The 22,366-nt window shown below is 40.8% G+C and overlaps 1 protein-coding gene across 1 annotated transcript in view; it reads right to left on the bottom strand.

Annotated features, from left to right (window-relative positions):
• Positions 1-22,366, bottom strand: part of LOC109913138 (hedgehog interacting protein) — a 166,038-nt gene that overhangs the window by 87,830 nt on the left and 55,842 nt on the right. The window contains exons 6-8 of the mRNA XM_048607389.1: positions 15,888-16,031; positions 12,635-12,756; positions 12,247-12,370 (exon numbers count right to left, since the gene is read on the bottom strand). Coding sequence (XP_048463346.1) covers positions 12,247-12,370; positions 12,635-12,756; positions 15,888-16,031 — 390 coding nt within the window. The remainder of the gene's footprint in view (positions 1-12,246; positions 12,371-12,634; positions 12,757-15,887; positions 16,032-22,366) is intronic.

A 22,366-nucleotide genomic window follows, 5' to 3' on the forward strand; every position in this document is an offset into this window, starting at 1 on the left:
AGGCCCAAAACGTCAGCTTTCCTGCTCCTCTGATGCTGCTTGGCCTGCTGTGTTCATCCAGCTCTACACCTTGTTATCTCAGATTCTCTAGCATCCGCAGTTCCCACTATCTTTCTTAACGTAGTCTGGTTTGTTCATAATGACCGCCATGCGCCCTTTGTCTGCAGGTAGGATTATGATATTCTTGTCTTTCCTGAATTTGTCTAGTGCTTTTCTCTCTGCTGTGTTCAGGTTGTCTCCTTTGTTCCTTCTGTGTGGTGTGGGGATTATAGTTTGTCGAATGGCTTGTTATGTTTTGTCCGTGAGTTTGTTGTCTTTTAATGTATTCTCCAGAGCGGCCATGAAGTCTGTTCTGTTTGCATCTTTGTGGTTATAGTTCAGTCCGCGTAATAGAACATCTTTCTCAGTTTCTGTGAGTTGTTTGTTAGATAGGTTTCTTATCCATGTATCCAGTTTGTTGTTGTCCTTGTTTTTGTGGTGAATCAGTTTGGTGAGTTTCTCCTGTAGTTCGTGTCTCTTCTTAGTTTTGGTTTGTGTTGATTGATGGTGATGGCCTGTTCTAGGGTTGTAGTCCATTGCTGGACTGTTGAGTTTAGATACTGTGATTTTTGGCACACAATTTCTCATTTGTACCTGTGGAGTTGGTTATGGGCATCGTTAATCATTGCTCATAGCATTCTGCATCTGTTCTGTTCAGCTATTTTATATGCCTGTGGGTTGTTGAGTGGAGGTTTGTATTTCACGCTGTGGGGCCGTACCTGGTTCCCGAGGCATTCGTGGAGGAAGTGAAGTTGTTCGTGGGTAGAGCTCAGTTGGTTGGTGAATATTTCCCATTGTCTGGCAATTTTTAGCACGTTACGCCCGTAGTTGTTTAAAGTATTGGCAAAGATCTGTAGCTCACGTTGTGGGTGAGGTTGTTGACTTGCTTACCAAGCTGGCTTGTTTTTGTTCAGATGTTTCATCACCATGCTAGGTGACATCATCCGTAGAGCCTCCAATGAAGCGATGTTATTTTACAAACACCCCCCGCTTCTATGGATTCCCTAAAGTACATAAACCAGACATCCCTCTCAGACCCATTGTCTCCCTACCAGGCACACCTTCACACGAACTGGCCAAGGACCTACAACAGAGATTGAAACACCTAGTAGGCGGATCACCTCATTCTATCTACGCAACCCAAGATTTCCTCGATACCCTCAAGAACATAAAAATCAGCGATGACAAGATTATGGTATCCTTTGACGTCACAGCTTTATTCACATCAATTACATCCCACTAGCCAAAGATACTGTGGCCACATTACTAGTGGAAACAGCAATGCAGACCAGCAACTCCATCAGCAAGGACAACATACTTAAATTACTAGACCTCTGCCTCACCACATACTTCATCTTTAATGGTCAAATATACAAACAGATCAATGGTACACCAATGGGGTCACCTATCTCAGGACTCATTGCAGAAGCAGTCATGCAAAGATGAGAACACACCACTCTCCCCCACATCCAACCTAAACTATGGATCCGGTATGTAGACAACACATTTGTCATTATTAAATGCAACAAATTAAAAGAGACCCACCACCTCATCAACAGCATATTCACAGGGATTAAATTCACAAGGGAAGAAGAAACCAACAATCAACTTCCATTTCTGGATGTTAAGGTAGAACGACTGACAAATGGGGAGTTCCAAACCTCAGTATACAGAAAAGCAACCCATACAGATCAAATCCTCAACTTCCACAGCAACCACCCCAACGCCCACAAACAAAGCTGCATTAGGACACTATTTAAATGGGCCAGGCCACACTGCAACACTCCGGAATTACGCCGGGAAGAAGAAGAACACTTATACAAAATCCTCGCCTTAAACGGATATCCCCGCAACTTCATCTTCAGATGCCTACATAACAGACAACAACAGGAGGACGCAGTATGACCTAACACACTGGCCACACTTCCCTATATCAGGAACATATCAGAACTGACAACAAGACTCCTAAGACCACTAGGAATCATGGTGGACCACAAGCCACTCTACAACAAACACTTACAAGGATTAAAGACCCCATTCTCACAACATGCAGAACGAACGTGGTTTACAAAATACCATGCAATGGCTCCATAAACATTACATCGTACAGACAAGAAGGAAACTAGCCATCAAAATACACGAACATCAGCTAGCAGCAAAATGGCACAATGAACTCTCCTTAATATCTGTACATTCAAACAATGAAGGCCATCAGTTTAACTGGGACAGAGTAACCATAGTAGCCCAAGCCAAACATAGACACGCACGGGAATCCATAGAGGCATGGTTCTCCACCCATACTTCAATCAATAAACATACAGAATTGGACCCCATATATAAACTCATACAGATCAAAACTGGAAATGACAGTACTCACCATAACGGACCGGACAGTATAAATTCCAAGCGGTGTAGAATAATGTCGTTTCATTGGAGGCTCTACTAATGATGTCACCTATCATGGTGACGAAACGTCTGAACAAAAACAAGACAGCTTGTTGAGCAAGTCAACAACCTCATAATGACTATTTCTTTTGTACAGGATGTCATCTTGGACTATCGTTTTGTTTCTCTATGCCAATACTCTCTTATATCAACAAGTGTGTAATTGATAATTTCAGGCAATCCTTTCATCATTAGTTTCTGCAGCATTTGGACAATTGCATTATATTGCATAGTTTGCTTGATTTGAGTAAGATGCAGGGTTGATAACTTCCAGACCATGGTGAGCTTTTCCTTTTCTTTGAATGTGCAAGATTTCCATTCTGTCTTAGCGTCTAACATTCTTCATAGGGAACACTATTCTCGACAGCACATTGGCAATCTATTTCTGTTTCCCACATTTTTATGTCACGTTCAAACAAATCTCTGAAAACTAAGTATCATACATGCAGATACTTTGGAACTGTTAGAGGCAGTTTGAGGAAGATGCAATATATTGGCTTGGAGCTAGACTCCATTGTTACTTTCTCTCTCCAAACAAATACTGATTAAAATGCTCACAAGCAGAAACAAAAGCCAGGTGCTCTTTCTCTATCCTAGTATTGTGCCATTCGGTTTGCAACAAGTGCCTTGGATGTAAAATGCAACTAGCTAACCTTACTGCAATAATATGATAAAAACGGCAATGGCCTAGTGGTATTATCGCTAGACTATCAATCCAGAAACCCAGCTAATGATCTGGGGACCTGGGTTCAAATCCCACCATGGCAGATGGTGGAATTTGAATTCAATAATTAGGAAAAAAAAAAGTCTGGAATTAAGAATCTATTGATCACCATGAAATCATTGCCAATTGTCGGAAAACCCATCTGGTTCACTGATGCCCTTCAGGGGAGGAAATCTGCCACCCCTCACCTGGTCTGGCGTACATGTAACTCAGGCCCACAGCAATGTGGTTGACTCTCAATTGCCCTCTGAAATGGCCTAGCAAGCCACTCAGTTGTATAAATCGCTACAAAGCCTCAAAGAAATGAAACTGGACGGATTACCTGGCATCGACCTGGGCACTGGAAAAGACAACAGCAGTAACAGCCCTGTTGACCCTGCAAAGTCCTCCTCACTAACACCTGGGGCTTAGTGCCAAAATTGGGAGACCTGTCTCACAGACTGGTTAAACAACAGCCTAACATAGTCATACTTACAGAATCATACCTTTCAGACAATGTCCCAGATACCACCATCACCTCCCTGGATATGTCCTGTCCCACTGGCAGAACAGACCCAGCAGAGGTGGCAGCACAGTGTATACAATTGGGAGGGTGTTGCTCTGGGAGTCCTCAACATTCACACCAGACCCCATGAAATCTCATGGCTTCAGGTCAAACATGGGCAAGCAAACCTCCTGCCGATAACCACATACCGTCGTCCCTCAGCTGATGAATCAGTGCTCTTCGATGTTGAGCAACAATTGAGCAAAGGAGGAGCAAAGGAGCAAATTGAGCACTGAGGATCCCATGGGCACAAAATGTACTCTGGGTAGGAGATTTCAATGTCCACCACAAAGAGTGGCTCGGCAGCAGTACTACTGATCGAGCTGGTCGGGTCCTAAAGGATGTAGCTGCAGACTGGGTCTGCAGCAGGTGGTGAGAGAATGGACAAGAGAGAAAAACATACTTGACCTCATCCTTACTAATCTGCCAGCTGCAGCTGCATCTGTCCATGACAGAATCAGTAAGAGTGACCATCGCACAGTCCTTGTGGAGACGAAGTCCTGCCTTCACATTGAGAATAACTTCCATCGTGTTGTGTGGCACTATCGCCGTGCTAAATGGGACAGACTTTGCACAGTTCTATCAACTCAAGACTGGGCATCCATGAGGCACTGTGGGCCATCAACAGCTGCAGAACTGTACTCCAGCACAATTTGTAACCTCATGGCCCAGCATATCTCCCACTTAACCATTACCATCAAGTCAGGGGATCAACCCTGTTTCAACGGAGAGTGCAGGAGGGCATGCCAGGAGCAGCAGCAGGCATACCAGAAGATGGGGTATCAACCTGGTGAAGACACCAAACAGGACCACTTGCACACCAAACAGCAAAAGCAGAAAGTAATAGACAGAGCTAAGCGATCCCATAACCAACGGATCAGATCAAAGCTCTGCAGTCCTGCCACATCTAGTTGTGAATGGTGGTGGACAATTAAATAACTTGCTGGAGGAGGAGGCTCCACAAATATCCCCATCCTCAATGATGGAAGAGCCCAGCTCATCAGTACAAAAGATAAGGCTGATTCGCAGCAATCTTCACCAGAAGTGCCGAGCGGATGATCCATCTTGGCCTCCTCCAGTGGTCCCCAGCATTACAGATACCAGGCTTCAGCCAATTCGATTCACTCCATGTGATATCAAGAAACGGTTTGAGACACTGGACACTGCAAAGACTACAGGCCCTGACAACATTCCGGCAACAGTACTGAAGACTTGTGCTCCAGAACTTGCCGCTCCCCTAGCCAAGCTGTTCCATTACAGTTACAACACTGGTACCTACCCGACAATGTGGAAAATTGCCCAAGTATGTCCTGTACACAAAAATCCACCCCGGCCAATTACTGCCCCATCAGTCTACTCTCAATCATCAGCAAAGTGATGAAAGGTGTCATCAATAGTGCTATCAAGCAGCACCTGTTCAGAAATAACCTGTTCAGTGACACCCAGTTTGGGTTCCGCCAGGGCCACTCAGCTCCTGACCTCATTACAGCCTTAGTTCAAACATGGACAAAAGAGCTGAATTCTAGAGGTGAGGTGAGAGTGACAGCCGTTGATATCAAGGCTGCATTTGACTGAGTGTGGCATTAAGGATCCCTAGGAAAACTGGAATCAATGGGTATCAGGGGGCAAACTTTCCAGTGGTTGGAGTCATACCTGACACATAGGAAGATGATCGTGGTTGTTGGAGGTCAATCATCTCCGCAGGAGTTCCTCAGGAGAGTGTCCTAGGCCCAACCATCTTCAGCTGCTTCATCAATGACCTTCCCTCTATCTTAAGGTCAGAAGTGAGGATGTTTGTCGATGATTGCACAATGTTCGGCACCATCTGTGACTCCTCAGATACTGAAGCAGTCCACGTTCACTGCAACAAGATCTGGACAATATCCAGGCTTGGGTTGACAAGTGGCAAGTGACATTCGCACCACACCAATGTTAGGCTATGACCATCACCAGTAAGAGACAATCTAATCACCGTCTCTTGACATTCAATGGTGTTACCATCACTGAATCTCCCACTATCAACATCCTGGGTGTTATCATTGACCAGAAACTCAACTGGACTCACCACATAAACACAGTGGCGACAACAACAAGCCAGAAGCTAGGAATACTGCGACGAGTAACTCACGTCCTGACTCCTCAAAGTCTGTCTACCATCTACAAGGTACAAGTAGGAGTGTGATGGAATACTCCCCACTTGCCTGGATGAGTGCAGCCTCAACAACACTCAAGAAGCTTGACACCATCCAGGACAAAGCAGCCCACTTGACTGGCACTACATCCAAAAACATCCACTCCCTTCACCACCAACGCTCAGTAGCAGCAGTGTGTACTATCTACAAGATGCACTACAGAAATTCACCAAAGATGCTCAGACAGCACTTTCCAAACCCACAACCACTTCCTTCTAGAAGGACAAGGGCATCAGATATATGGGAGCACCACCACCTCCAAGTTACCCTCCAAGCCATTCACCTTCCTGACTTGGAAATATATTGCCGTTCCTTCACTGTCGCTGTGTCAAAATTCTGGAAATCCTTCCCTAATAGCATTGAGGGTCAACCCACAGCCGGGGGACTGCAGCGGTTCAAAAAGGCAGCTCATCACCACTTTCTCAAGGGAAACTAGGGATGGGCAAAAAATATTGGCTAGCCAGTGACGCCCACATCCCATAATAATAATAAAAAAGAACAGGCTTGACTAGAAGGCAGCTAGAACTCCTTGGCAGATGCTGCATTGGTCTCCCACGCTTATTCACTTTGAGATGATACTCACCGGGAAGATATACAAGACCTATAAAAACATCTTTATAATCTAGGATATGTTCATTAATAAATGGTTTAGTAGATGGTGAAATGCTGCAAACCTCTTCTGGTACATTTAGAATTAACAGTCTAAACTTTGTGCTTGCTTCAGCTGGGATAAGTGGATTTTGCTTAACATTTACAATTGGGAACTCCAGATTTTCATTTCTCCCAATGCATTGAGCTCTTAGCCTAATTTGCCCTCTTCACATAAATATTATTCCATGACATTGCTTCAATTTTTCTTATGAATGCTTCATTTTTGTGTCACCATTATGAGCCACTTTACACAAACTAATGACATTGCACAAAGCTCTGGTACCCATTTGACACTTCATGTTCAATCATTGTTCTTATTCTGCAGTCATAATTCTAACAGTCAGAAACCATTATCACTTTTAGACCTAACAATGCCAAAGTCTTGTATAGCTTAAAGTGATTTGTCAGAATCACTAGTTGACATCTCTACAGCAGCTATCTTCATAAATTTCCTTTGTCTCTTTCTAGCTAAATATTTGCATCGAAAGTCATTCAGTTTCTTTTAGTTAAAGTATTATTTTCCCACAGTGGACATGTTTCGTTCATTTTGAAGAATGTCCTTCACGATTGTTATATCCTGTCCTCTGATCTTGAAGGTTCTGCTGGTTTTTATGCAAAACTTTCTTCTTTTTTCCGAAGCTATTGTTTTCATTCACCATGGATTATGTCTCAGTATAACGAGAAACCATATCTGTTCTCTCATTAATACATTCTAGCTGATGATGGACAACCTCAAGCTCCTGCACAAGTCGATAGCTTTCTGAAAATTTCTTCTCTCTCAGCAGATGTGCTCTCATGGCAGAATCTCTTATGTCCGAGACAGTCCTATCTCTGATGAGATCACTTTTCGGTTCTCCAAACTGAGAGAATTCAGCTAGATATATTTGTGCGGACTCATGCTAACTGATAGTTTCCCACTTCACTTGGCTTCTGATATTGAACATATACCATTCATATGTAACATTCAGAAGAGCCAAAAGTGTGTCTTGAAAGCCTAAAAAATCTCTACCTCAAATATAACTTGTCACACACTTTCTCCACCACTGACAGCTGTGTTGCAACTCCTACATGCTCAGGTTTTTAAAACTTAATTCTGTTGGTGTTTAACAGTTTGCCACTGCAAGTGAAAACATTGCATTTCTGTCTCATTTCAACATGGCCAGGAATTGAAAGTTGTAGAACGTTGCTTTTCAATTTTTCCTCGCTGCTCTTTTAGTAGCAGGCTGCATTAAAGCTCTGCAAATTCACACATTTTCATTCTGACATGTTACACATGATGGGTGTTTAATGGCTTCCACAAAGCACTTACAACAGATGTAGAGGTCACATGACTATGGTAAGCAGCCAGTACACTAAGGGTACGAACACATTTCTCATTACAAGTAGCATACTTGACCTCAGCTTGCACACATGCAGTGATTTTCAAGATGCTATTGTTCTGTTCCACCTAGATACAAAGCACTGAAGTTGAACCTATATATAAAAATATATATGAGATTTCTGTTTCAAAGAAGGGTCATTGAACTATAAACATTAACTCTGTTTCTCTCTCTGCAGACCTGCTAGACCTGCTGAGTTTCTGCAGCAATTTCTATTTTTGTTTGATATATATGATTTATGTTTTGTGAAAAATAAAATTACTCAGTGTAATCTTATTTGTGCTAAAGATCTGCAAAGCATCACTGCACCTTCCTACAATGCACAACAGGAAATTCAAACAGTGAATGTATGGATTTATCATATTATGTTAAAAATGGTTCAGGATTTTAAGAGAGCAGAGCTGATGCAGAACAATAGACAGCTGGAAATGAGACTTTAATCCACAAATCTCAAAAGCAAATCTTTGATAATTTCAACAGTGATCAGAAGCTTTGAATTTCAATTTCACAGAAGACAGAAACCATCAGCGAGGATATGCTGATGTTGTTTGCAGAGTTGGTGGCATAGTGGTAATGTTACTGGACTAGTAATCTGGAACCCCAGACTAACATTCTGTGAACAAGGTTTCAAGTTTTGAAATCTGAATAGATTAAAATCTCAAATTAAACACTAGCCTAATGGCAACCAGGCAACCACTGATAGTTGCCGTAAAAGCCAATCTAGTTGACTGAAGTCCTTTAGGGATGGAAAACTGCTATCCTTACCAGACTAGCTTACACATGTCTCCAGAGCAACAGCAATAAAGGTGACTCTTAAGCGACCTCTGATATAGCCTAGCAAGCTACACAGATGTATCAAATCACTACAAAGCCTAAAGAAAGGAATGAAACCAAGGAATGATCACCAGACATCAATGTAGGTACTCAAAATGGGAAGAGTAAATAGAGCCCTGCCTACCTTACAAAGTCCTCCTTATCAACTTCTGGGGGCTTGGGTCAAAATGGGGAGAGCTATCCCATAGATCAGTCAAGGAACAGCCTTACATAGTCATACTCATAAAATCGTATCTTACAGATAGTTTTCCAGATACTACCTTCACCATCCCTAGGTATGTCCTGTCTTGCTGGCATACAGTTGGGAAAGAGTTGTCCCAGGGGTCCTCGATATTGACATTGGGTCCTATGAAATCTCATCATCTTGTGCAAGCAAACCTCCTACTGATTAGCATCTGCTGTTGCCTCCTCAGCTAATGAGTCAGTTCTTCTTCCTGTTGAACACTACCTAGAAGAAGCACTGAGGGTGGCAGGCACACAGTATGTACTCTGAATGCTGGACTTCAATATCTGTTACAAAGAGTGGCTCAGAAGCATCACTGCTGACTGAGCTGGCAAAGTCTTAATGGACATAACTGCTTGATCACTTACTTGATCACATCATCTATCTATCTGTTGTAGATGCATCTGTCCATAGCTGTGACCTCTTACATTGTGCAATAATCTTTTTGTGAGACCTTGTCAAATGCCTTCTGGAAAACTCAGCACGGTGCATCAATGAGCTCCCCTTTATCCATACAGCATATTACCTATTCAAAGAATTCCAATAAATTTGTCATTTTCCTTTTACAACACTATGATGATTCTTCCTGATTATGTTGGGTTTGTCTAAGTGCCCAGTTATTACTTCCTTAATGACTGATTTTAACATCTTCTCCATGACAGACATCAAGCTAACTGGCCCACAGTTTCCTGTTTTCTACTTCCCTCCCTTCTTGAATAGAGGGGTTATATCTGCTATTTTCCAGTGTAATGGAATCTTTGCGGAATCTAATAAACTTTGGAATATGAACACCAATACATCTACTACCTCATTAGCTACCTTTTTTGAGACACTAGGATGAAATTCATTAGGACCTAGAGACTTATCAACCACAGCTCCTTCGGTTTGCTGTGTTGCTTCCTTTGTGATTATAATTTCGCCAAGTTCCTCTCTTCCATCAACCTCTTGATTTACATTTATTACTGGAATAGTTTTTGTATCTTCCATAATGCAAACAAAAGTAAAATATTTATTCATTACATCCAACATTCCTTTATTATTTACTATTAACTCCACGTTCTTCACCTTGTAGAAGACTAGCACTCACTTTACTATTCTTTCCCTTTTTAGATACCTATAGAAACTCATGTTGTTTTTATATTTCTAGTTAGCTTCCTCTCATGCTATAATTTATTTGTTCTGCTTAATCTTCTAGTCATTCTCTGCCTTATTTTGTATTCTGACCAGGAATATAATCTGCTACTCACCTTTGTGCAATTATATGCTTTTTCATTAAGTTTGATGCTTTCTAACTTCTTTAGCTAACCATGGATGGTAGGTCTTCCTTAGAATTTTTCTTTATAATAGGAATGTACTTATTCTGAGTATTCTGAAAAATCCCTTTATTTATCTATCTCCTAGTCTAATATCCCAGTTGACTTAAGCTAGCTCAGTTATCATGCCCATATAGTTGCCCCTTTCTAAGTTTTAAAATAAATATAGTCCTAGATCTATTCTTTTCCTTTTTAAATTGGATATAAAATTCAATCATATTATGATTGCTGATTGGAGACAAACCTAGCAGAGGAAAGTGATTATGGTTGTTGGAGGGTCAATCATTTCATTTCCAGGACATAACTTCAGGAGTTCCTCAGGGGATTGTTCAAGGCCCAGCTGTTTCAGCTACTTCATCAAAGCCCTTCCCTCTATCATAAGTCAGAATTGGGAATGTTTGCTAATGATTATGCCTTATACAGCACCAGTGTGGCATCCCTGATGCTGAAGCAGTCCATATTAATATGTAGCAAAACCTGCACAAAATGCAGGCTTGGGCTGATAAGTGGCAAGTAATATCATACTGCATAAGTGCCAGGGAATGACCATCCCCAACAACTGTAAATCTATACATCTCCCACTGACATTCAATGGTATTAGCATCACTGAATCCCCTCATTATGAATGTCCTGGGGATTACCAACGAACAGAAACTGAACTGGACCAGCCATATAAATAACATGGCTCAAAGGGCAGGTCAGAGGCTAGGAATTCAACTCACCTCCTGTCTTCCCAATGGCTGTCCATATTCTCAAGGCACAACTTAACAGTGTGATGGAATACTCTCCAATTGCCTGGATAAATTCAGCTCCACTCAAGAAGCCTGACACCATCCAGGACAAAAAGCCCACTTAATTGGCACCATATCCAGCACCTTCAGCATGCACTCCCTTCACCACTGACATAAAGTGGCAGCATTGTGTTCCAGCTACAAGATGCATTGTAATAATTTCACCACACTTCCTCCAATGGCACCTTACAAAACCCGCAACCTCTACCACCTACGTGATCAAGGGCAGCAGTTGCACAAGATCACTACAGCTTGCATGTTCCCTTCCAATATGCTGGAATATCCTTGAATCTTCTTACTAATAGCAGTATGGGTACCCTTAAACACCAAGGACTACAGCAGTTGAAGGTGGCTACTCACCATCGCCCTCTCCAAGGTAATCAGGATGGGCATTAAATGCTGGCCTAGCTATTAACAACACTCACATTCCATGATGAATAAAAAATTAGATTTATTATCTCAATAATTTTACCATTCTAACCCACTGACTATTATTGTTCTTGCTTATAATTTGTTGCTCAACTAAAGAAAGTAAAATCTGATCCTAAAAGTGAGTGAAACCAAGCAATTTAATAGTACCTGCATGAAAGCTTGGAATTCTTAACCTTAAGTGAAATAAATGTTGCAATCAGCAACTTGGCATTAAGTATTTTTGAATCCAGTATGAAATGTGATAATGTAATAATTTTAGAATTTCTATATTAATTTTCAATTCAGACAATACGTTCATATTTCCCAAGTCTGAAGCAGTTTTCATGTTTTGTAAGTTAGACCAAATTAGTGAGTATTTAAAAATGTATGGTTTATTAAATAAATTCAGCATTGATTAGTCAATTTGGATAAATTTATTTTTGTAAAAATCCAACTGATCATGTTGGAAAGGAAATGCAATGAAGTGGTCTATATTATCTGCTGGTATAAATTTACTGAATTTGTGTTCACATCCCCAAATCCAATATTTCCTTTCTGAAGTACAAATTTGTGCTAGAGAATCCCCAGAAAACTTAACTAAATTTTGTTTTTTTAAAAATCTATGTAAGCATATAATACAGTAGCAAAGAAACACTAAATTAATTGATTTGTTAATTATATGGAAATTTTGAAAACATACCCATTTCGATCTCCAAAGATATAGTTTCCAAAAAGTCTTCTAGATTGACACCCTCTGTATATAAAGCCACCTACTAAAGGGCTGTGACTAGAAGATTTGAATTCAACTGCAGGAGGTTCTGTTTCTTCAAAAAAATCAATGTGATCATTAATTTATTACAGGAAATGTCAGCTATATGTAACAGATTAAGAAAATATTTGTTTTACTTATATGTGGAATATTGTGAAAAGATAATACAGCTGTGAGTTATTAGTATTTCTACTTACACCAATAAAGCCTATTTAGTAATTTTAAACTATTTTCCTATAGATACATGCATACATATTGGCATAGCTACTCAAAACAATAATGTATGCACTAACAAGCATATTTTGAGTTTCATAATTACCATAATCCTTTCCCCTTGTTATCTTGATTATCCTTCCTGATGATTTATTCCAAGTGTTTGACTCTGAACACAGAATAGTCAGATTGCCATTAGAGTCTGTGAGATGCTGATCCACTGTACACCTAAACAAAATCAATGCATTATTAAGTAAGTTTATGTAGAGAGAAACATCAATGTACCCTGTACATTGTTTTAGTAGTTGCATCCCAAGTTATTAAAATAAATTAACACCGTTGTAATTTAATAATTCAAAATTTCAGTACCATTCACTATTTTCTTCTCTTTAGAAGCATTGTCATTTCCCCTCAATGTTTTCAGACATTCTATGACAACCTGTGAGTAGATATTAGTGCCTCCTCAAATAAGGAAATTCCCTAAGGCTGCACAGTGCCAAGGTGCAGTGATGTAGTAGTTCTGCTGCCAGTCTTCTCCAGTCTATACCAAATATGAGTGTTGGGGAATCTACGCGCACTGACATAAAACTTCAGAATGGCACTTGCTTGCCTTGTTGAGAGTTGAACTGTTCTAGCCAAAGAACTCTACTTCAGAAGAGAAAGTTCCATTTTATGATTACTTTTGGAAAAAGACAAGTATGTCCCAATTTCTTAGATAACAAGGTGCAGAGCTGGATGAACACAGCAGGCCAAGCAGCATCAGAGGAACAGGAAGGCTGACGTTTCGGGCCTAGACCCTTCTTCAGAACGTCAGCCTTCCTGCTCGTCTGATGCTACTTGGCCTGCTGGGTTCATCCAGCTCTGCACCTTGTTATCTCAGATTCTCCAGCATCTGCAGTTCCTGCTATCTCTGCCCCAATTTCTTAATACTTTGGTAATGCAAGACACACTTTGTGGTTGAACGAGAGAGAACAGCAGTTTTTCTGAGGAATTAGGTAATTTAGCTGGCTCACTTCCTTTTCTGACATTAAACGGGCATCTTTTAATATTCTTTTCAGCTTAAAAATATGGTGAAAATGAAAATTTTCTCAATGCGGAACTTGTTCTAGGATCAGGGAAAGACCGGAATAACGTCAAGCTGACTCTTAGAAACAATTCATTGTGAATTACAACCCTATTTATTTGAAAAAGGCATCTTCCTCTTTATATCCTACTAAGGAGAACTTAATTTTGAATGCAAAGCATTTGGTTAAATCTCAACACAAAGGACACAGCCTTCACTATTCTGTCAATATCAACAAGCATTGAAGCTTTTCCCTAAGCCAGCACTAACATCTTCTCAAACTAAGTTCTGTTTGCTTTTCTCCTCTTTTCAAGGCATTGCTTGTTGTTGGTAAAGGGTTGCAGCAACCCTCCACAATTCACCAAGGGAGCCATTCTTCAGTTGTAGGGGTTAACCTTGCCACTGTCTCTGTGCTGTCAAATTGATCATCTGCCATCCAGTCCCAGATAAGCTGCAATTTTCTCCAGTTAAACACTGGAAAGACAGAAGGCATTGCTGCCTCAATTGACACAATGCCCTTGACACTAATTCTACTCTTCCCCAGCCAGTGCCTCAGATCCAGTCAGACTGTTCACAAGGTCTGTGTTGGTTTGAATGGAAATGCAATTTTTGACTCAATATTCTCTCTATGATAAAGACTTAGGCTTTAAATAACACTAATCACTTTTGCCCTTGCATCAGTGAGATGAATTTTGTCCTGGAGGTGGATGATTTTACAGGCAGGAGTATGAAAACTTAGACCATTATGCACCAGGATGGCTCCATTACACTTTCCTGACTTTCAGTATGTTTTCGAGGGGCTGCCAAGGATATTGACAAAATTCTCCATCAAGGCAGGCACCATTTTGGGGCAATTCTTGAGGCCAGTGGCAATTTCCTGGGACAGATTGGTCCCCACCCTCCCTCAATGAGTACGAAGCCTGGCAGAAACTTGGAGGTTTGCCTTCTAGCAGCAATCCAGAGTGGCATCAATGCCTTCTCTTAGTGGTCCAATGTGTATGAAGACAGTACAGCTGTGGCCAAGAGCATGCCAGTGAAAGTGCCTCTCCTGCAAACTGATGATCCTCACAACAGCAGATCTTTCTTAACTTTCAACTCCAAGTTGTCATCTCATCTACATCTTAAGGTGCCCTTCGTACTTACCTTTCCGCTGCAGCTGCATCCAAATCTATTGGTGGGGCATTTACCTTTCTATTAGTGAATGTGCCTACAGTTACAGTGTTCTTATGCTGTGGATTCCCCAGACTTCTTCGCCTTTGTTTCTCTCTTAAGACCTGCCTTAAAATGATTGTTATACTCAAATATTTAATTGCACACATGCCCTATTCAGATCCTGATCTTTTTTAAAATCCAGCCCCTGAAGTTACACAAGGTTCATAACCAGTAAGGTGAAAAATTTCAGGAGTGCATGTCTATATCTAATTCATTAAGTAACGTGGGCTCGCTCTCTAAAACCAATTAAAACAATTAAAAATAACAAAATGTATCAATGTTTCCTTATTTTCTTTTTCTCTTCCTCCTAACTTCATCCTTCTATAAAGCCTACATGGAACCTGACATCGACATCCCAGAGGAATCAGTTTTGTTTACTACCAGAAAGCAAACAAACCTTCTGTCAGTAATGATGAATTATAGGGCAACTCAGGTATGACTGTTTTAAATTTCAAGGATGATTCATAATCTTGAAGATAATTTGGCTACTTTGGACAAAATCTGGATACTATTTACCACTTTGCATTTAAAGTGAGCTCCAGAGTGATGTCAACATTAAGCGATTGACTTTTGCAGGCACATGCATGCAATTAATGCAAAAAAAAGCCTTAAAACAAATTAAGTGCTGCAATCTACTGTCAAAAGAATAAGATGTTCATGGCATGGCAATCCTTTGATGATGTTTTTATCATGGTTCCAGGGACACATTTAAATGCATTGAATTCTTACTTCAGCCTATACCAGTCTAAGTAAAAGTAGAGAAACATACTTCAAACTATAGAATACATTTACAGTTTCTTGTAGCTCAGTGTCAATTTTTATTACTTTATAGTTCTCGTGTCTACACATCCGCAGAACTCTTCCTTTGTTTGGATTAAGTCATTAATAAAAATATAAAATCATATATAGTATTGCACTTTTTAAATTGGAATTTGAACCTTTTTTTCTATCCTTTGCTTTATGAGGATTGAGGTACTTGTGTCAGTTGACACTTGACTTTGTAACAAATAAAGCAAAAAAATGATGCTTCTATTTTAATAGCTGTGATTTTGAGTATATCTATAGTATCTTTAAGCACACTTACCTTCCTGGATTATGAAGTCCATGTGCAAATATTTCTGGTGGTTGATTGGTGCTGTTAAAGTAGGGATTGCTTCTGGGTATAGCATAAGGAGCATTGCAGGTGTCAGTATCTACATCAATTCGAAGCACAGAGCCTGTAAAATCACTGGAAAGGTTATACAGCAAGTATAAGAAAAAATTAGAAGCATGAACTTCTGTAAATAAACGAGAATGAACAATAATATAAAGATTCAAATTCAAATATTGTCATTTCTGGTAGTTTGCCAAGTAGTAGACTTTGGGCCAAACATGGAGACCACCCATTTGGATATAGTTCTTCCTTAATAAATTATTTTCTAAAAATACAGGGGGATAAATGATTGTTCCACACTGACATTTCTTCGCACTTGAGCATTTATGATTTTAATATGCCTTCTAGGCAGATGTGCCTAATCAAACTGAGGTCTTCTACATGTCTCCATCTGAAATGCAGCACTCATCAGTACTCTAGTGTAGTATTGGTGGAAACTATTGATGTTGTCCTGAATTTCCTGAAGGTTGCAAGAAGGCTTACCAGGAGCATCACCAGTAAACTGGAAGACAAGTTGATTTGGGCTACTACCCCTTGCTGAGAAAAATAATTACATTAAATTAATATTGCAGAATTGGTCATACTTTCTGGTGATCTAGAGGTTATCTGGAGAAAAATTGCTTGGAAATTGTCTGTGACTTCGCCTGAGGGGAAAATGAAAAGTGTTTAGGTCGATTGAGTGTTAATTACATAATTAATAAATGTTAATATTGTTAAATGTATGAGTCAAACCTTGCAATCAAATAGAAATTATACATATTATACATAGTCTGGTATTTGGCTATGTACTCCATTTCAAACTCACCTCCAGCTCGTGCTAACTGATTTATTTAGGCATAGTAATGAATCCTTCCTACGTTTATAAATATAACCTTAAGCCTTTGGCTAATTGAGAAGGTTTTGTATTGCCACTGGGAGTTGCTAAGTAAAGATCTTGGACTTGCATATTGCTGTATCACATCCTCAAGTGTAAAGTGCAAAAAATTAATTATTACTGAAATTAAGTCATTGTTGTGGAGGCAAATATGTTAATCAAATTGTATAAAGCAAGGCACCACAAATAGCAAGTGAGATGACTGATCAAATTGTCATGTTGGTTCACGACGTTAAATGAGATTTTAAGAGTTAGACAGGGCTTTGTTTAACGTCTCCATCTGAAATGCAGCACTCCTCAGTACTCTAGTGTAGTATTGGTGGAAACTACTGATGTTGTCCTGAATTTCCTGAAGGTTGCTAGAAGGCTTACCAGGAGCAGCACCATAATTTCCTAAAACAGAGGTGTCAACTTGGTGAAGCTACCAGTCTACTTACATGCCAAACAGCATAAACAGCATTCAACAGACAGTTAAGCAATTCTGCAACCAACAGATCAGATCTCAGCTCTGTAGTCGTTCCAAATGGAGGAGAAGACTCCACATGTATTGCTATTCTCAACGATGGAGGAGAAGGTTGAGGTATATGTAACTATCTTCAGCCAGAAGTTTTGAGATGATCCAGCTCAGCCTCCTCCCGAGGTCCCCAGCATCATACAGGCCAGTCTTGTACCGATTCAATCCAGTCCACATGATAACAAGAAATGGCTGAATGCACTGGATACTGAACACAACATTCCAACAATAGTACTAAAGATCAGTGTTTTGGAATGACTGATGTCCCTAGCCAAGATGTCCCAGTACAGTCACAAGACTCATTTACCAGCAAGGTGGAAAATTGCCCAGTTATGTCCTGTCTACGAAAAGCAGCACAAATCTGACCTTGCCAGTCTACTCTCATTCATCATAAAAATTGATACAAGGATTGTCAGCAGTGCTATCTAGTGGCACTTGCTCAGCAATAAACTGATAATTAATGCTAAGTTTAGGTTCTGCCAGGGTCACACAGCTCCTGACCTCATTAGAGCTTTGATCCAAACATAGGCAAAAAAAAGTTGCATTCGAGAGAGGAGAGGTGAGAGTGACTGCCCATGATATCAAGACAGCTCTGGATCAAGTGTGGTGTCAAGTAGCTCTAGCAAAACTGGGGTCAATGGAAATCAGGGCAAACGCTTTGCTGGTTGCGGTCATACCTGCACAAGGGAAGACTATTGTGATTGTTGGAGGTCTACAAGCTAGAGTCCAATGCCCAACTATCTTCCGCTTCTTTGTCAATGACTCTATCATAAGGTCAGAATTGGGAAGGATTGTTGATGATTGCACAATGTTTAGTACCATTTGTGACTTCTCAAATACTGAAGCAGCATGTGTCCATATGCAACAGACCTGGACAACATAAAGTTCTGGGCTGATAGTTACATCACAGCATATGGAGTTAGGATATAGGAGTAATAGAATAGACCACTGAGCCGTTCAGTGCCAGCCCTGTCATTCAATAAGATCTGGTCTCCCTGCTGTAGGAAAAATGTTGTGAAACTCGAAAGAGTTCAGAAAAGAATTACAAGGATGTTGCTGGTTTTGAAGGGTTTGAACTATAGGGAGAGGCTGAATAGACTGGGGCTATTTTCCCTAAGAGTGTTGGAGGCTGAGGGGTGATCTTATAGAGACTTATAAAATCATGAGGGGTATGGATATAATGAATAGCCAAGGTCTTTTTCCTACAGTAGGGGAGTCCAAAATTAGATGGCATAGGTTTAAGGTTAGAGGGGAAAGATTTAAGAGGGACCTAAGGGGCAACTTTTTCAGGCAGAGGATGGTGCGTGTATGGAATGAGCTGCCAGAGGAGGTGGTGGAGGCTGGTACAATCACAACATTTAAAAGGCATCTGGATGGGTTTACGAATAGGAAGGACTTAGAGGGATGTGGGCCATATTACTGGCAAATGGGACTAGATTAATTTAGGATATCTGGTAAGCATGTACGAATTGGACCGAAGGTTCTGCTTCCATGCTCTGTGACTCTATGCCTCTACACATGATCTGGTTGTGGTCTCAACTCCACTTTTTTGTCTATCCTGTAACACTTGTAACGTGTCACAAGTAACACAAGTAGACAAGTACCTAAACAAGTAAGGTTCCTGCCACACAGTAATGAGTACAATATGGACACAGCCTACTTTAGTAAAGGAACCAAGGTAGAGGGAGTTCAGCCAAGTGGAATTTCAGTGGAGAAAGGCGAAGCTGGATGGCCTCAACTTTAATGCTACCAGCATTACAGATAACACAGATGAATCAAGGGCGCGATTGACATGTGAAATTGCAATGTTGTTGCCATCACAGAAACATGGCTGAGGAAGGGGCAGGACTGGCAACTCAACATTCCAGGGTACAGGATCAGGTAAGATAGGGGAAGGATGATATCTTGGAAGGGTCATCAATTGAGGCTTTGTGGGTAGACCTTGGGAATAAAAACAGGACAGTCACACTGCTGGGAGAGCACTGTAGACCTCAAACAGTCAGCAGGGCATAAAAAAACACATCAATAGATAATTATACTGAGATGTGTAAAAACAATAATATGATAATTATGAGGTTGTAGACTTGCTCGCCGAGCTGGTGTGTTTGATTGCAGATGTTTCGTAAGTACGCCTCTGGTGAAGCCTTGGTGTTCTGTCCCACTTGTTATTTATATGCCTCGGTTTGCTGGGGTGGTTGGCATCACTTCCAGTTCTGGTTTTTATTGGTTTGTATATCAGATCCACTTCAATGTGTTTGTTGATGGAGCTCTGGTTAGAATGCCAGGCCTCCAGGAATTCCATGGCATGTCTCTGTTTGGCTTGTGCTATTATGGATGTGTTGTCCCAGTTGAATTTGTGTCCTTCCTCATCTGTGTGTATTGAGACTAGTGAGAATTGGTCGTGTCTCTTGGTGGCTAGTTGGTGTTTGTGTATCCTTATAGACAGTCTTCTTCCAGTTTGGCCTATGTAATGTTTCTCACAGTCCTTGCATGGTATTTTCTATATTACGTTAGTTTTATTGGTTGTGGGTATGGGATCCTTTACATTCGTCAGTAGCAGTCGTAGAGTGGTTGTTGGTTTGTGGACTATCCTGATACCTAGGGTTCTGAGTAGTCTTGTGTTCATCTCTGATATGTCTCTGATGTAAAGTGGCTACTGCTACTGTGGCAGCTACTGATGAATATAAAAGATCCCATACCCACAACCAATAAAACTGGACCCAATACACAAATCACTGAAAAACAAAACCGGAAGTGATGCCAACCACCCCAGCAAATCTATGCATATGCATAACAAGCGGGACAGAACACCAATGCTTCACGGAGGCACACTGACGATGTTACCTAGCAGGGTGACGAAATGTCTGCAATCAAACACATAGGCTTGGCGAGCAAGTCTACAACCTCATCCACAACCCGAGCTACAAATCTTCTCAAAAACCTTATACATGGTAATTATGTTAGGCGATTTCAATTCTGCAGTATTAATTGGGATAGACATAGTGCAAAAGGCTCAGAGGGGACAGATTTTTTGAAATGTATTCAGGAAAGCTTTTTATGTCAATATCTAGAAGGTCCAACAAGGGACAATGTGTGCTGGACCTAAATCTGGGGAATGAAGCTGAACATGAGTTCAAGGACAGCATTTTAGTGATAGTGACCACAACATCATACAGTTTAAATTTGTTATGGAAAAGGAAAAAGATGACCTGCAAAAGAGGGAATTTAGATTAGGCAGTAAGATTTTGTTAAAATAAGGCAGGATCTGGCCAAAGTAGAGTGGGAACAGCTACTGCTGGGTACATCTTCAGCAAAACAGTGAAGGTGCATTCAAAATGGAACTAGTGAGAGTACTGTTCGCTTTAGGGTTAAATGAAGCAGCAACAACACCAGAGAATACTCAGGACTGAATAAGAAGGAAAAGAAAGGCTTTTAACAGGTACAAAGGAAACCAATCAATGGAGGCCCTCATGTAGTATGGAAAGTACGGAGGGAACTTAAGTAAATAATTAGGAGAGCAAAGAGGAGCATGAAAAAAAAACACTGGCCATTAAGATTAAGGAGATTTCCAAGATATTCTAAGTGTATCAAGGGAAGGTGGATAACCAAGGAAACAGTGGGGCCCATTAGGGGCCAAGGGTGCAATGTGCGTATGGAGTCCAAGAACATTGATAGGGTGTTAAACAAAGTTTTCAAATCCATCTTCGCTTCGGAGAACGAATGTATTGGGGAAAAGAATTCTGGAAGAAGGACTGAGGTTCTTGAGCAGTTTGACATAGAGAGTGAGGAAGTATTGGAGATTTTAGCGGGATTAAAAGCAGATAAATCCCTAGGTCCGGATTAGTTAAATTCCTGGTTTCTGTGGGGGATAGGGAGGAAATTACAGGGGCCCTGACCCAAATTTTTTAATTCCTCTCTGGCCTCAGGGGAGAAGCCAAATGACTGGAGGACAGTTAATGTGGTTCCATATTTCAAGAAGACTGGTAGAGATAAATCAGGTAACTACAGACCAGTGGTCGCACATCAGTGGAAGGGAAACAACTGGAGAAAATTAATCTCCATTTGGAAAGGCAAAGTTTGATGAGAGATAATCAGCATGGGCTTGTCAGACGGAGATCATGCCTAACAAATTCATTTGAACTTTTCAAAGAGGTGACCAGGTGTGTAGTTAATGGTTCTGCAGTTGATGTGCTGAAATGGATTTCGGAAAGCTTTTGACAAGGTCGCACGTGGAAGACTGATAAAAAAGATAAAGCACATGGGATCTCGGGTATCTTGGCAAGTTAGATCCAAAATTGGTTACATGGTTGAAGACAGAAGTGATGGTAGAAGGCTGTTTGTGTAACTCGAGGCCAATATCCAGTGATGTACTACAGAAATCAGTTCTGGGTTCCTTATTGTTCACGATATATATAAAAGACATAGAAGAAAATGTAGGTGGCATAAGTATATTTCTAGATGACACAAAAATTGATCAGGTTGTTGGCAGTGAGAAAGAAGGTTATAGGAGAATATAGACTCATTGGTCAGATGGATCAGTGCGCGGTGATGCACTTTAGAAGAAATAACAAGACAAGGAAGTACTCAAAGAATGGCAGGACACTCAGAAGCTCAGAGGAATGAGGGATCTTGGAGTGCTTGTCCACAGATCCCTGAGATGCCAGGACAGGTTAATAGGACATATGGGAAATCTGCCTTTATCACTTGTAGCATAAATTACAAGAGCAGGGTGGTATGTTGGAGCAGTACAGGACTTTGGATAGGGCACAGCTGGAGTAGTGCATGTAATTCTGGTCACTACATTGCAAGAAGAATGTGATTGAACTGGGGTTAGTGCAGAGGAGATTCACCAGTATGTTGTCTGGGATGGAGAAGTTTAGCTATGAAGAGAGGCTGGATGAGTTCAGGTTGCTTTCTTTAGAGCAGAGAAGGCTGAAAGGTGACCTGATTGAGGTGTATAAGATTATGAGGAGCACAGACAGGGTGGATAGAAAACAGCTGTTCCCCTGAGTTGAACGGTCA

Source organism: Rhincodon typus, chromosome 1 (genome assembly GCF_021869965.1).
Source record: "Rhincodon typus isolate 14 chromosome 1, sRhiTyp1.1, whole genome shotgun sequence".
NCBI lineage: Eukaryota > Metazoa > Chordata > Chondrichthyes > Orectolobiformes > Rhincodontidae > Rhincodon > Rhincodon typus.